Below are 13,360 nucleotides of genomic sequence, written 5' to 3'. Positions count from 1 at the left end.
CTAGTGCACCGCCTCTGGTGACAGATTCAGACGTAATAAAACAATCTGCCTATGGACATTCATATTCCACAGGAACTGTTGGTTTATCTATAAATGAAGTTTCAGCCTTAACATGATATCTGGTGCTTGTAATCTAACTGAAGCCTAACGTTTATTTGTATTCAGTAATTGTTGCCATGGATCTCGTGAAGCTCGTTGTAACCTTGTTTAGATCAGTGCTATACAAATAGTAATTATCATAAGGGCCGGTGTGGACGAGCTGTAAACAACAACACTGATCACATGTTCCTGTTTGAAGGAGTTGGACCAAACAACCTGCTGCTGCTGCTACACAAACACCAATTACACAACATGTACAGACGCTGTTTTGTGTGGGACCTGTTTGTTTTAATGAGGAACATGTTTATGAAATAATTCAGGTTCAGGGTTTTGTCATTAAAAAAATAAATACACTGAAAAAGATGTTAAAGCTGCAATGAAAAAAATTCGTTATGATTTTCTTTGTTTATTCAGAATAAACATATATCAATTAAAACAATTTTTTTTAATTTGTCAGTAAAAATTTTTTTTTTCAAGTTTTCACAATTAAAATAAGATGACACATACACATCAGAGTCACATCAGAACAGCTTTTAATCTCTCAAAGTGGTTGAAGAACTCGTGTGAGTTCAGAGTTCAAACTCTGCTCCATGGACCAGATGTGAACTGTCGACAGTATCCTGATAAACAGACAGAGTGAGACCTCTTCAGGTCATTGATGGGACAACAGAGGTGGGTCAAAGGTCAGAGGTGACAGCAGCCTCCTCCCGCAGCAGCAGATCCACTGCAGCCTCCACATCTTGCACCACATGACTTGGCTCCACCAGGTCTGGCTCCAGGACCAGGTCTCTGTGGCCGTGGAACACTGTCTCGGTGATGGTGCTGCTCTGGTCGCTAGGCCACGGGGAGCGAGGGTTATAGACGCCTGTGCACACCTGAAGACAGGCAGAGCAGCAGTGAGGAGTGAGGCTTTTACATCCTGCAGACTGCTCCATGAAAGGATGAGACACTACGAACCAATAGGGAGCGACACTGAGCAGCAGTGGACACCAGCTCCTCCTCCGAAACCACCGCCGTCAGCCGACTGCCTGTTCCCTGGGCAGCAGACCTGGTGCTGGTGGTTATGGCAGCATGCTGCTGAGCCAGGTAGCGGTTATACAGGTTAGCACCATAGATGTCCGTCATTAGGTTGTCACTGAGCCACAAGAGAATGGTGGTTTGGTTAACTGACAGTGTGACACAGTTTGTACTGTTCAGTGCAGTTTGGTTATGGTGTTACACTCAGTTTGGTTACGGTGTTACACTCGGTTTAGTTAGGGTGTTACACTCAGTTTGGTTACGGTGTTACACTCAGTTTGGTTACAGTGTTACACTCATTTTAGTTACAGTGCTACACTCCTTTTTGTCACAGTGTTACACTCCTTTTTGTCACAGTGTTACACGCGGTTTGGTTACAGTGTTACACTCATTTTAGTTAGGGTGTTACACTCGGTTTGGTTACGGTGTTACACTCGGTTTAGTTAGGGTGTTACACTCGGTTTGGTTACGGTGTTACACTCGGTTTAGTTAGGGTGTTACACTCGGTTTGGTTACGGTGTTACACTCGGTTTAGTTAGGGTGTTACACTCGGTTTGGTTACGGTGTTACACTCGGTTTAGTTAGGGTGTTACACTTGGTTTGGTTACAGTGTTACACTCGGTTTAGTTAGGGTGTTACACTCGGTTTGGTTACGATGTTACACTCGGTTTGGTTACGGTGTTACACTCATTTTAGTTAGGGTGTTACACTCGGTTTGGTTACGGTGTTACACTCATTTTAGTTAGGGTGTTACACTCGGTTTGGTTACAGTGTTACACTCGGTTTAGTTAGGGTGTTACACTCGGTTTGGTTACAGTGTTACACTCGGTTTAGTTAGGGTGTTACACTCGGTTTGGTTACGGTGTTACACTCATTTTAGTTAGGGTGTTACACTCGGTTTGGTTACAGTGTTACACTCGGTTTAGTTAGGGTGTTACACTCGGTTTGGTTACGGTGTTACACTCGGTTTGGTTACCCGATGGCATAGACAGTGTTTATCCGCTGGTTGTGGTTCTGCAGCCTCAGCAGATGCTCAGCGTACTGGTACGTGAGCAGACTTGGTTTTCCCAGCAGCGCCTGGTACTGCAGCTCCTGACCTGTCCACTTCCTGTAGACGGACTCCAGACACAGCAGGAACATCCCGTGACCAAAGCTACAGCAACACGGAAGAGTCAAAACGGACATGTGGACCACAGGCCCTTCACATGACATGCTACCAAACTGATCATTGATTTGTCCTGTTGTTTACCGTGGAGACGGGGCCTCGCCCATCCACACCAGGTCCATGTTACAGGCCAGGACCGGCAGCTGAGTCGGCAGGTGTGCGTCGTACTCACAGCCAGGACTCCCATTGGTCAGGAGCACGTCAATCAACAGCTGCATGTTGGTCTCCCATCTGATTGGTTCCCCAAACAGTATGATTGCTATGGCAACACAGGAAGTTGTGTAGTTTTATTTTGTAGTTGTTGTATAGTTGTTGCTTAATTTTACTGTATGGTTGCGTTACCTTCTATTTTGGGAATCGTCCTCAGAGAAGTCAACTGAAACAGAACAAACCGTTAAATCAGATGATTACACATACAAATCTGCAAACTCCTCAAACTTAGTTTCTTTGAACACAATCGTGACTAACTTTGTTTTAAACCATTTTTTGTCCCAGTCGACCAATGAGGCGACCGCCTGGGATTGTGTTCACTGACAGATACATTGTGTTTTACAGTATCTGACAGTGGCAGTAAACTTCAGGGTCTCGGGTTAGAGGTTTGAAAACACGGTCACCATGCGGTAATAGCTAACAGTGGTAGACAAGAAAAGTCCTCACGGGGAGTTTGGGTCTCCTGTTATGGTCCACCATGTCCAGCAGGGGGTGATGTTCTCTGAGCTGCTCAATGGTCACCACCTTCTGAAAACCCAAACTGACGACGACACGGTCAAGACTTCAAATCTCAAACCAACCAATCACAGACTAGTACAGAGTTTCAGGTTCGCTCTCATTACATCACAGGATTAGATTATGAACTCTTCATGAGATGATCAACAACAAGTTAAACGATCAGATTCTTTCTTTCCAGATGTTTGTCCATCTGATGATTATCACAGAGAGTTTCTGTACCACAAGTCACCACTGGCTTACTGGGGGCGCCACATGACATATCTATACAGACATGACTGAAATGCTCAGAGGTGAAAGGTCAGTCAGAGGTCAAGGGTTGACTGAAGGATACGTATGGGCGATGTCCGCCACTGGCCCTTGTCCCGACACCAGGACACATTTATCATGAAAACTCTTTAACATCTGCAAAGGACTGTGGGAAAGAACCACCTGCTCCGGGACGATCTACAGAGAGAGAGAGAGGTCACATGCTGTGTTGGTCCAATCAGAACAACCTCCACCTGTCCTCTACCTGTCTGTCTGTCATCCACCTGTCTATCTTACCTTGACATCCAGCAGATGAGACAGTTGTTGGGCCTTGTGATGTCTCTGACAACTTCCTGCATTGGTGACAAAAACAACAGGAAACAGGAAGTTCTTGTTTTGGTCCAGAAGCTTCCGGAAAGCTCGTTGAGCAGCCGGGATCACTGAGCCGCCACGGAGCAGGACACCGTCCACGTCAAGGAGGACACCAGCCTGCCGTAGACAGACAGGTGAGACAGAGACAGCTAAACTTTGACATCCTGTTTGTTTTATTTGTGTAAAAATGTTAAGCTATTGTCACAACTTCTAACAGGTTCAACAACCTGTTTTAAATATATTCTATATGATTTTAATATTCCTTTGTGTGTTTACACTTGTTGTTCTTCACGTCTAACGTGACAACAGTTAATTTACATCACTCGTGTCTCAAGTTGACCTGAAACCATCTGAAGAACATTTAACTTCATGTGGACAAATACAGACGGGTCCACATAAGGTCAGTGAGCAATCAGGTACCCCATATAACATAGACACACACACACACACACACACTCTTACCTGTCTACTGGTCGACATGGATCTGACCGTCCGCTGCAGGAAACCTCGACACCACATGACGTCGGTCTGTCAGAGCGTCCGTCTGCTGCTCGGTTATACTGACCCAGCTGTGACATCATCAGGGGGAGGGGCAACTGTTATGTCTGACAGTGGAACTTCAAAACCCTAACCCTCACTCACACACCCATACTCACTTGATCTCACACACACACACACACTAAGACACACACACATAGAGAGACACACACACACTCAGACACACATACACACACACACTGAGACACACACATTCAGACACACACACACACTCAGAGACACACAAACCCACACACACACTGATTAAACGCGGCTGACAACAGTTTTCTCTCACATGACATCACATGCAGCGTTCAGCCATTAATCAGCCAATCACATGTTGCAGCAGGCTGCCACCAATCAACCAATCAGTTGCCTGATTGAAACCTTATGATGACACAGAGACTGAAGGACGTGGACAACCCCAGGTTCCTCTTCAGTACTGTAGCTGACAGAGAGTCACACCTCCACCGAACCCAGTATTCCTCCTTCCCTAAATAGCAATATCTTTATGACTTATTAATGATAAAATTCAAACTATTAGAAATAAAATCAACCATCTCCTGCCCTCAATTGGCACTAATACCCTCCCAACAACAGACATCTCAGAAACGGCTGAGAATCCTACCCATTACTTAGACAGCTTCTCTCTGATCACCTGTGATCAGTTTACCAAATTAATCTCAGGTTCTAAACCAACAACCTGTATCTTAGATCCCATTCCTACCAAATTACTTAAAGAAATTCTGCCCCTAATTGATAGTTCGTTACTTAACATTATCAATCTGTCATTATCATCAGGTTATGTACCACAGTCTTTTAAAATAGCTGTCATCAAACCCCTTCTCAAAAAACCCACCCTAGACCCAGAGGTTTTAGCCAATTACAGACCAATATCTAATCTCCCCTTCGTCTCTAAAATCTTAGAAAAAGTTGTAGCCAATCAGCTGTGTGACTTTCTCCAGGAAAATAATATATATGAAGACTTTCAGTTGGGGTTTAGAGCCAATCACAGTACAGAGACAGCCTTGGCCAAAGTCACTAATAACCTTTTAATGGCCTCAGATCAGGGACTTGTGTCTGTCCTCGTCCTGTTAGATGTCAGTGCAGCATTCGACACAATTGACCATCAAATTCTATTACAAAGACTCAAACAGTTAATTATCATTAATGGAACCGCCCTTAACTGGTTTAAATCGTACTTTTCTGATCGCTCCAAATTCGTGCAAATTAATGATGAGTCATCTGTGCGCACCAAAGTAAACCATGGTGTTCCACAGGGCTCTGTGCTCGGCCCAATTTTATTCTCATTATATATGCTGCCACTAGGAAACATTATCAGATGACACCCAGTTATACTTATCAATAAAACCTGAACAAAGTAATCAATTAACTAAACTTCATCATGTCTCAAGGACATAAAAACCTGGATGACCCGCGAGTTTCTCTTATTAAACTCAGACCAAACAGAGGTTATAATACTTGGCCCCAAACACCTTAGAGATACATTATTTAATGATATAGCTGCGCTAGACGACATTGCCCTTGCTTCCAACAAAACAGTCAGGAACTTGGGAGTGATCTTTGATCCTGATTTATCCTTTAATTCTCACTTAAAACAAATTTCTAGAACCGTCTTTTTCCACTTGCGTAATATCTCAAAAATCCGACATGTCCTTTCACAAAAAGATTCAGAAGAACTAGTCCACGCCTTTGTTACATCGAGACTGGACTATTGTAATTCATTATTATCAGGCTCCAGCAGTAAGTCGTTAAAGACTCTACAGCTTGTCCAAAATGCTGCAGCACGTGTCCTGAAGACAACCAGGACCAGAGACCACATGTCTCCTGTGTTAGCATCACTACACTGGCTTCCAGTTAAATCTAGAATAGAATTTAAAATTCTCCTCCTCACCTTCAAGGCCCTTAATAATATAGCGTCTTTTTACCTTAAAGAGCTGTTAGTACCTTATCAACCCACTAGAGCACTCCGCTCCCAGAACTCAGGCTGTCGTCCCTAAAGTCTCTAAAAGTAGAGTAGGAGCCAGAGCTTTCAGCCATCAAGCTCCTCTGCTGTGGAATCATCTCTCACTTTCAGTTCTGGAGGCAGACACCATCTGTTCGTTTAAGAGTAGACTCAAAACCTTCATTTTTGATAAAGCTTATAGTTAGAGCTAATTAGTGTGGAGGAACGTTACTTGTTCTATGTTCTGAAATAGGAAGTGTTTAGTTTAAAAAGACATAGAGGTATTGATGTCTGATCTACTGAGTGGGCCACATGGTTTTCATTGTATTACCATACAAACCAGTAGCCAGTCAGATTTACCTTGAGCCTCAGTGTAGCCTCAAGTTCAGCCTGTATCATTGTATCATTGATTACAAGCAAAACATCTAATGGTGCAAAGGGAATTTATGACACACGGAGCTTCTCCTTCCTCTCCAAAGCCACAGCTGCAGCTGCAGCAGCATTCGCCGGCCTTTACAATAAGTGCATCAACCCCGAGGCTACAAACCCAGAACACCAAGACTCCAGAAAGAACAATTCCTTCAAAAGTACAATTCCTTCAAAAATAAAGCAAAACTACAAAGTTCTATAAGTAAGTGCCATTTAAGTGATACTAAATTGTTAGTTGAAAAAAAAGAAAAAAAAAGTAAATTAATTTTGATGATGCGGGCCAATTAAAAATGGATTGCGGGCCGCAGTTGGCCCGCGGGCTGTAGTTGGGACACCCCTGCCATAGAGTATGATTGCAGCAGGACTGTTTGACATATAGTATATAAGTTATCCTTCAAAATGTTTCCCCTCATCAATGCTGCTAAAAACGTTATCTTGATGTTTACTACACTTGACATCTGTTGACTTGTGTCCGTCCTGGGAGACGGGTCCTCACGTGTGTCTCTGAGGTTTCTATGTGTTTGTACCTGTTAAAAGGGTTTAGTAGTTTGTCCTGACTCTTGCTGAGGGTGAAGGACAGAGGATGTCTCACCATGTTGAAGACTATGAGACAAACTGTGATTTGTGAATATGGGCTATACAAATAAAATTTGATTGATTGATTGGAACACACGTTTGTGTATCTGCTGATGTCAATAAAGGTCATTGAATTGAATGTGATAGAAACAGGTTTGATGTCACATTAACATATGAATAAACATGTTTTTTACACAATATAAACTATTTCAATCTTTTCACAAACTAATCTTTTCTATCGTGTTCCTCGTGGCGTCACATTGTCGTTACCGTGACATTAACATGTGTCTTCATTAAAGACAGACTTCCTCCCTGTGTCTCCAGCAGGACGGTCCCTCTCTGTCCCTCCTGCTTCTCAGAGGTTATGGCGCAGGACTTAACTGACGATAAACATGTTAAAAACACAAGAGGCAGATCGCATCCCCGAAGAGGTCTTAACGGTGTGAACAAACAACAACAACAACAAACTGGTCTGAAAAAACTTTTAATATGAAACAAGATATTTACATCAAAGGCAACACAGACAGGTGACAGACAGGTGACAGACAGGTGACAGACAGGTGACAGACAGGTGACAGACAGGTGACAGACAGGTGACAGACAGGTCAGACTCCAAGCAGAGTCCTGGCCTCTTGACTCTGAGCCTGAAGCGTCTCGCTGGCGTAGCGCTGTAACAACTCCATCTTCTTCCTCCTGACCAGAGCCTCCTCCACCTGAGAAACAGACAGAGCAGTGAGACGGGTCCCGGGGACAGGCAGAGCTGTCTCACATCTGTGTGGGGGCTTGTATTAGCGTCCATGTGAGGACATCTCTGCTCACATGTGTAGATAAATGAACGTGTGTGTGTGTCTCACCTCTCTCTGTGAAGGAATAGGTACGTGTGCGATGAAGGAGACTCCTCCCTCCTCTCCCTCCTGCTCCTCCCGGCTCTCGTCATCATCGGGCTGCACAGAAACACAAATCAAACACTCACTGACTTCACTCTACTGAATAACTACCTGCTGAATCGTTCAGGTGACTTCAAGAGACCACATGGTGCACAGCAGTGATGTGTCCTCAGCTGATTGGCCGACTGATGAGCAGGTAAAGGGACAGCTCACCTCCTCCTTATGGACGCTGTAGATGTTCTCCTCCTCTTCCTCTTCCAGATGTTTGTCTCCAGACAAACAAGATTCTTTCTCTGTTCTCCACTTCTGCACTGCCTCCAAAACAGCTACACACACACACAGACACACAAAATGTCTGGTTGTGCATCTTCTCAACATCATTCACAGGTGGACTATAGAACTTCACAGCAGCAAGAAATTATCTAACTGTAAAAATGACTCACTGGATTATAAGACAATTCAACTGTTATGATGTTATCTGACTGGATTCATAAATAATCTGACGAGGTTATGATAAAGTTAAAATAATTTCACCTTGTTTCTCGTACTGTGCCTCCAGAGGAAGCAGCACTCCGTCGTCTTCGTCTCTGTACCCATAATACTCTGCGTCGACTTCCTTCATTAGCTCCGCCCTCGTCTTCCTCAGTGCTGGAGCAGCTGGAAGTCACATGATCAGTGAGAACCAATGACCACACAGCAGTACATGTCCTTATGAAGATTTAAAGTTTACGTACGCTCCTTCTCGAACAGTTCTCGGACTCCCGGCAGGTCTCTGGCGGCTCCAAAGTATTTATATCCTCTGTTTCCTGGAACCTCCTTCCCCTCATGATCCAACATCCTGGGGCCGACGCGCTGAAACAGCATCAGAGGAGTTAAGTCTTCATCAATTAATGTGTTATTTCCTCTCTTATGCTGCGTTCAGACCGAATGTGATGCAAATTTAATGACGCCCTTAACTCACAATTCTTGATGCAGGATCGTTTGCATTTATTCTGATTAATCACGTGAATAACACCAACCAGTGAGTATCCAGCTGTTCTCCTCCAGAAGTCACAAGGACGACTGGCTGAAGAAACTACAGTTACTTTGTTGTACATTGTTTAAACACCAGGGGGCGTCAGCAGAAGAGAGGAGAAGTCCTGGAAGAAGCAAACTCCACCCAACCAGAGGAGCACACAGGGACCTTCAGCTGCTCCTCCAGGAGCTGAGTCTGGAGAACAGCTGTTTCCAGTTCGACCTGAGGCCGAGCGGCGTGACCCCCCTCGAGTCGGGGTCAGCACTGATTGGCTGTCACAACGAGTTTTCAACCAGGTTCAAGTATTTTATAACTTGAGCATCGGTGCAACATGAAACATGTATTTCATATGCATCGCTCCACTTGCGACTCTGTATGTAACCTTGACGTGTTCAGTGTGAACGCTCCATTAAAGGTGATTCGGTTTCCAAACGCAGCGTTGGCTCAGGACCGGTGGACAGCAGGCTTGAGGCTCCGCCCCCGATGGGGACACCAGCTGCTGTGAGGTGGCTGACTGACAGATGAACGCTCACATGTTTTGTCACAATAAACTTTTTACGTCTGCAGACGCAGCTGTCACTGACTCGTCACTGTTATGATTATCAATATGATTATTGTGGTAGTTGTTTTTATTTACCGCATAGTCGGGTCCTCCCAGCTCTTTGATCCGAACCTCCCAGTGACCTTTCTCCCTCAGCAGCTTATTGATCTCATCGTTCAGATCCCGAATCTTGAACTCCCCGAGACCAGCTGCAGACAGACAGGTGAGAGACAGACGGGTGAGAGACAGACGGGTGAGACACAGACGGGTGAGGGACAGACGGGTGAGAGACAGACGGGTGAGACACAGACGGGTGAGACACAGACGGGTGAGACACAGACGGGTGAGAGACAGACGGGTGAGAGACAGACGGGTGAGAGACAGACGGGTGAGAGACAGACAGGTGAGAGACAGACAGGTGAGAGACAGACGGGTGAGAGACAGACGGGTGAGAGACAGACGGGTGAGAGACAGACAGGTGAGAGACACACGGGTGAGAGACACACGGGTGAGAGACACACGGGTGAGAGACAGACGGGTGAGACACAGACGGGTGAGGGACAGACGGGTGAGAGACAGACGGGTGAGACACAGACGGGTGAGACACAGACGGGTGAGAGACAGACGGGTGAGAGACAGACGGGTGAGAGACAGACGGGTGAGGGACACATAGGTGAAAGACACAGACAGGTGAGAGACAGACAGGTGAGAGACACACGGGTGAGAGACAGACGGGTGAGAGACAGACGGGTGAGGGACAGACGGGTGAGGGACAGACGGTTGAGGGACACATAGGTGAAAGACACACAGGTGAGAGACACACAGGTGAGAGACACACAGGTGAGAGACACAGACAGGTGAGAGACAGACAGGTGAGAGACAGACAGGTGAGAGACAGACAGGTGAGAGACAGACAGGTGAGAGACAGACAGGTGAGAGACACACAGGTGAGAGACAGACGGGTGAGGGACACACAGTTGAGAGACAGACAGGTGAGAGACAGACAGGTGAGAGACAGACGGGTGAGAGACAGACGGGTGAGGGACAGACGGGTGAGGGACACACGGGTGAGAGACAGACAGGTGAGAGACAGACAGGTGAGACACAGACAGGTGAGAGACAGACAGGTGAGAGACAGACAGGTGAGACACAGACAGGTGAGAGACACACAGGTGAGAGACACACAGGTGAGAGACAGACAGGTGAGACACAGACAGGTGAGATACAGATTTCGAGACTCCTCCCTCTTTTCCCCTAAACAAATTTGTCTTAAGCCCCTCCCCCTCGCAGGATGGTGACCAAACAACCAGAGAAAAAACGTGCATGTGCAGAATGAGCTGCTCCATGATATTTATCTTTCTGTTCCCACAACAACATACAGAGTAAAATTGACAGAAATCGTGATTAATCAGATTAATAATTGTAATCGTTTGATAGTCAGACATTACGTTGACCTGACACCTTTATCCAGAGGGACTCACAATAAGTGCCTCAGCCATGAGGAACAAACCCAGAACAACAAGAATCAAGTACATTAGCTTCAAAAAGTCAAACTACATAGTTTCATATATTTATTATAATTCGTTACATTTTTTTATTTGATGTATTTTTAATTCATGATGTAGCTTTGAACTCACCGTTCTGAATCTGAGCCACTTTCTTCGAGATTTCACTGATGATCTGAAACACACACACATCAATACTGCAGTGTGTAGTATCACTGTAACTGCAGTGTTCCTGTAGTGTGTAGTGTTACTGTAGTGTGTATTATTACTGCAGTGTGTACTTTTACTGCATTGCGTGGTTCAGTGTGTTTGTACCTGTCGTCTCCATTTCTCGGCTTTGGGAAGTTCACTGCACTCTGATGCCAGAAATGGTCTCCTCTCCTACAGAGAGACAAGACAGGTCAGAGAGGGACAGGCGGGTCACAGAGAGACATGCGGGTCAGAGGGGACAGACAGGTCAGAGAGAGACATGCAGGTCACAGAGAGACATGCGGGTCACAGAGAGACATGCGGGTCACAGAGAGACATGCGGGTCACAGAGAGACATGCGGGTCACAGAGAGACATGCGGGTCACAGAGAGACATGCGGGTCACAGAGAGACATGCGGGTCACAGAGAGACATGCGGGTCACAGAGAGACATGCGGGTCACAGAGAGACATGCGGGTCACAGAGAGACATGCGGGTCACAGAGAGACATGCGGGTCACAGAGAGACATGCGGGTCAGAGGGGACAGACAGGTCAGAGAGAGACAAACAGGTCAGAGAGAGACATGCAGGTCACAGAGAGACATGCGGGTCACCTTGACTTTGCCCTCCTCCAGCTGAGCCTGTCTGAACCGGGCCAGAGCCGTCCTGAGGGACAGAAACAGATTAAATATTAAAGATCAGAGTCTGAAAGTCTTCGATTCGAATTCACATGTTTTTTCTGAATGGTCATTTTGATGGATGATGATGTCATCACTCACATGGCCTTCTCAGCGTTTCTTGCCTGAAACAGAGACACAGTGAAATCAACCAATCAGTGAAAGTCAAAGTGAACAATTCATCCATAAAATCACAGGAACAGTCACATGACAACAAACCAGCGTGTGAACCAATCAGAACAGAGTGTTCATTAACTGAGAAGAATCTGTTGCCTTGGAGAAGTCACGGTTTGACAGAACATGAAGCGTTTCAACTAAATCAGTGAAACAGCAGCTAACAGGCTAACAGTAAACAGGCTAAGTGCTAAGAAGCTAGCAGCTAACTATCTAACAGGCTAGTAGTTAACAGGCTAGCAGTAAACAGACTAGCAGTTAACAGGCTAGCAGCTAACAATCTAACAGGCTAGTAGTTAACAGGCTAGTAGCTAAGAGGCTAGCAGTAAACAGACTAGCAGTTAACAGGCTAGTAGTTAACAGGCTAACATCTAAGTGGCTAGCACTTAAGAGGCTAGCAGTTAAGAGGCTAGCAGCTAACAATCTAACAGGCTAGTAGTTAACAGGCTAGCAGCAAACAGACTAGCAGTTAACAGGATAGTAGTTAACAGGCTAACATCTAAGTGGCTAGCACTTAAGAGGCTAGCAGTTAACAGGCTAGCATCTGAGAGGCTAGCAGTTAACAGGATAGCCACTAACAAGCTAGCTGCTAACAGGCTAACAGTTAACAGGCTATCAGCTACGTGGCTAGCCGCTAACAGGACGTGTGTAAGTCTCGTGACGTTTCTCACCATCTTCTTCTCTTTAGTTCTTTATTAGAATAAGAAAAATCTCCCGCTTCTGTCGATCCACATGCGCACACACTGACAGGAAGTCCACCAGCGTCTTCTTCTCCTGTATCCGATGCACTGATGGCGGAGCTGCGGCTCTGCTGCCTCCTGCTGGACGAGTAAAATAACACATCCTGAAGTTTAAAATAAAACACGTTGACGCTTTTATAACAATCTTCGTTTCTGTATCTACCAATAGTAACACAACATGTTTTAGAGACAAATACGTCACATCCACACAAACGTCATGAAACCCCTCGAGCAGGCGGCAGGAGATGAAATCTGTCCTTTGTTTTTAAATGTTTGTTTTTCTATGTTCTATAATTGTCTCACTCTCTTTATCATGTGAAACATTTGTTTTAAATACCAAATTAAAAGAGGTAAAAAAAAAGAAAGATAAGATTTAGTTCTCGTCTTGTTTTCTGGTGAAACCCCTCAGAACTCTCCACTGAGAAACTAAATAAGTGTTTTACTGTCTTGCCTTCGACAGAAATTAAGATCAAATAATCACAATTAATGAAAATAAG

General features: G+C 45.2%; 2 protein-coding genes across 2 annotated transcripts; both read right to left on the bottom strand.

The window, feature by feature from the left end:
• Positions 1-626: 626 nt before the first annotated feature.
• zgc:77375 (uncharacterized protein LOC402927 homolog) lies at positions 627-4,176 on the bottom strand. Its single transcript, XM_053434680.1, has 9 exons — positions 4,091-4,176; positions 3,554-3,745; positions 3,342-3,454; positions 2,939-3,032; positions 2,624-2,657; positions 2,366-2,540; positions 2,093-2,269; positions 1,057-1,234; positions 627-974 (listed from the first exon to the last, which is right to left on the bottom strand). Exons 1-9 carry the CDS (start codon positions 4,145-4,147, stop codon positions 777-779), a joined length of 1,218 nt encoding a protein of 405 aa, XP_053290655.1. The 5' UTR covers positions 4,148-4,176; the 3' UTR covers positions 627-776.
• Positions 4,177-7,604: 3,428 nt separating this feature from the next.
• isy1 (ISY1 splicing factor homolog) lies at positions 7,605-12,922 on the bottom strand. Its single transcript, XM_053434371.1, has 11 exons — positions 12,795-12,922; positions 12,052-12,074; positions 11,887-11,938; positions 11,400-11,465; positions 11,217-11,259; positions 9,676-9,788; positions 8,758-8,875; positions 8,558-8,680; positions 8,237-8,349; positions 7,991-8,080; positions 7,605-7,849 (listed from the first exon to the last, which is right to left on the bottom strand). The coding sequence occupies exons 1-11, from the start codon at positions 12,795-12,797 to the stop codon at positions 7,742-7,744; spliced, it is 852 nt and encodes a 283-aa protein (XP_053290346.1). The 5' UTR covers positions 12,798-12,922; the 3' UTR covers positions 7,605-7,741.
• Between the last annotated feature and the right edge of the window lie 438 nt (positions 12,923-13,360).

This window comes from Pleuronectes platessa, chromosome 2, assembly GCF_947347685.1.
Source record: "Pleuronectes platessa chromosome 2, fPlePla1.1, whole genome shotgun sequence".
Classification (NCBI taxonomy): Eukaryota; Metazoa; Chordata; class Actinopteri; order Pleuronectiformes; family Pleuronectidae; genus Pleuronectes; species Pleuronectes platessa.
Note: the sequence above shows the minus strand (reverse complement) of the source record. Positions and strands in the feature narration are given on the sequence as shown.

Bases quoted from the DNA above. Each gene is read 5' to 3' on its own strand.
- zgc:77375 (XM_053434680.1), bottom strand. From the start codon at position 4,147: ATGTGGTGTCGAGGTTTCCTGCAGCGGACGGTCAGATCCATGTCGACC. The intron at 2,270-2,365 runs GTAAACAACAGG...GTGTTGCTGTAG, and splicing joins GGCGAGGCCCCGTCTCCACG to CTTTGGTCACGGGATGTTCC. The intron at 975-1,056 runs GTTCGTAGTGTC...GCCTGTCTTCAG, and splicing joins CTCAGTGTCGCTCCCTATTG to GTGTGCACAGGCGTCTATAA.
- isy1 (XM_053434371.1), bottom strand. The intron at 11,260-11,399 runs GTACAAACACAC...TGTGTGTTTCAG, and splicing joins CCGAGAAATGGAGACGACAG to ATCATCAGTGAAATCTCGAA. The intron at 8,350-8,557 runs GTGAAATTATTT...GTGTGTGTGTAG, and splicing joins GGCACAGTACGAGAAACAAG to CTGTTTTGGAGGCAGTGCAG.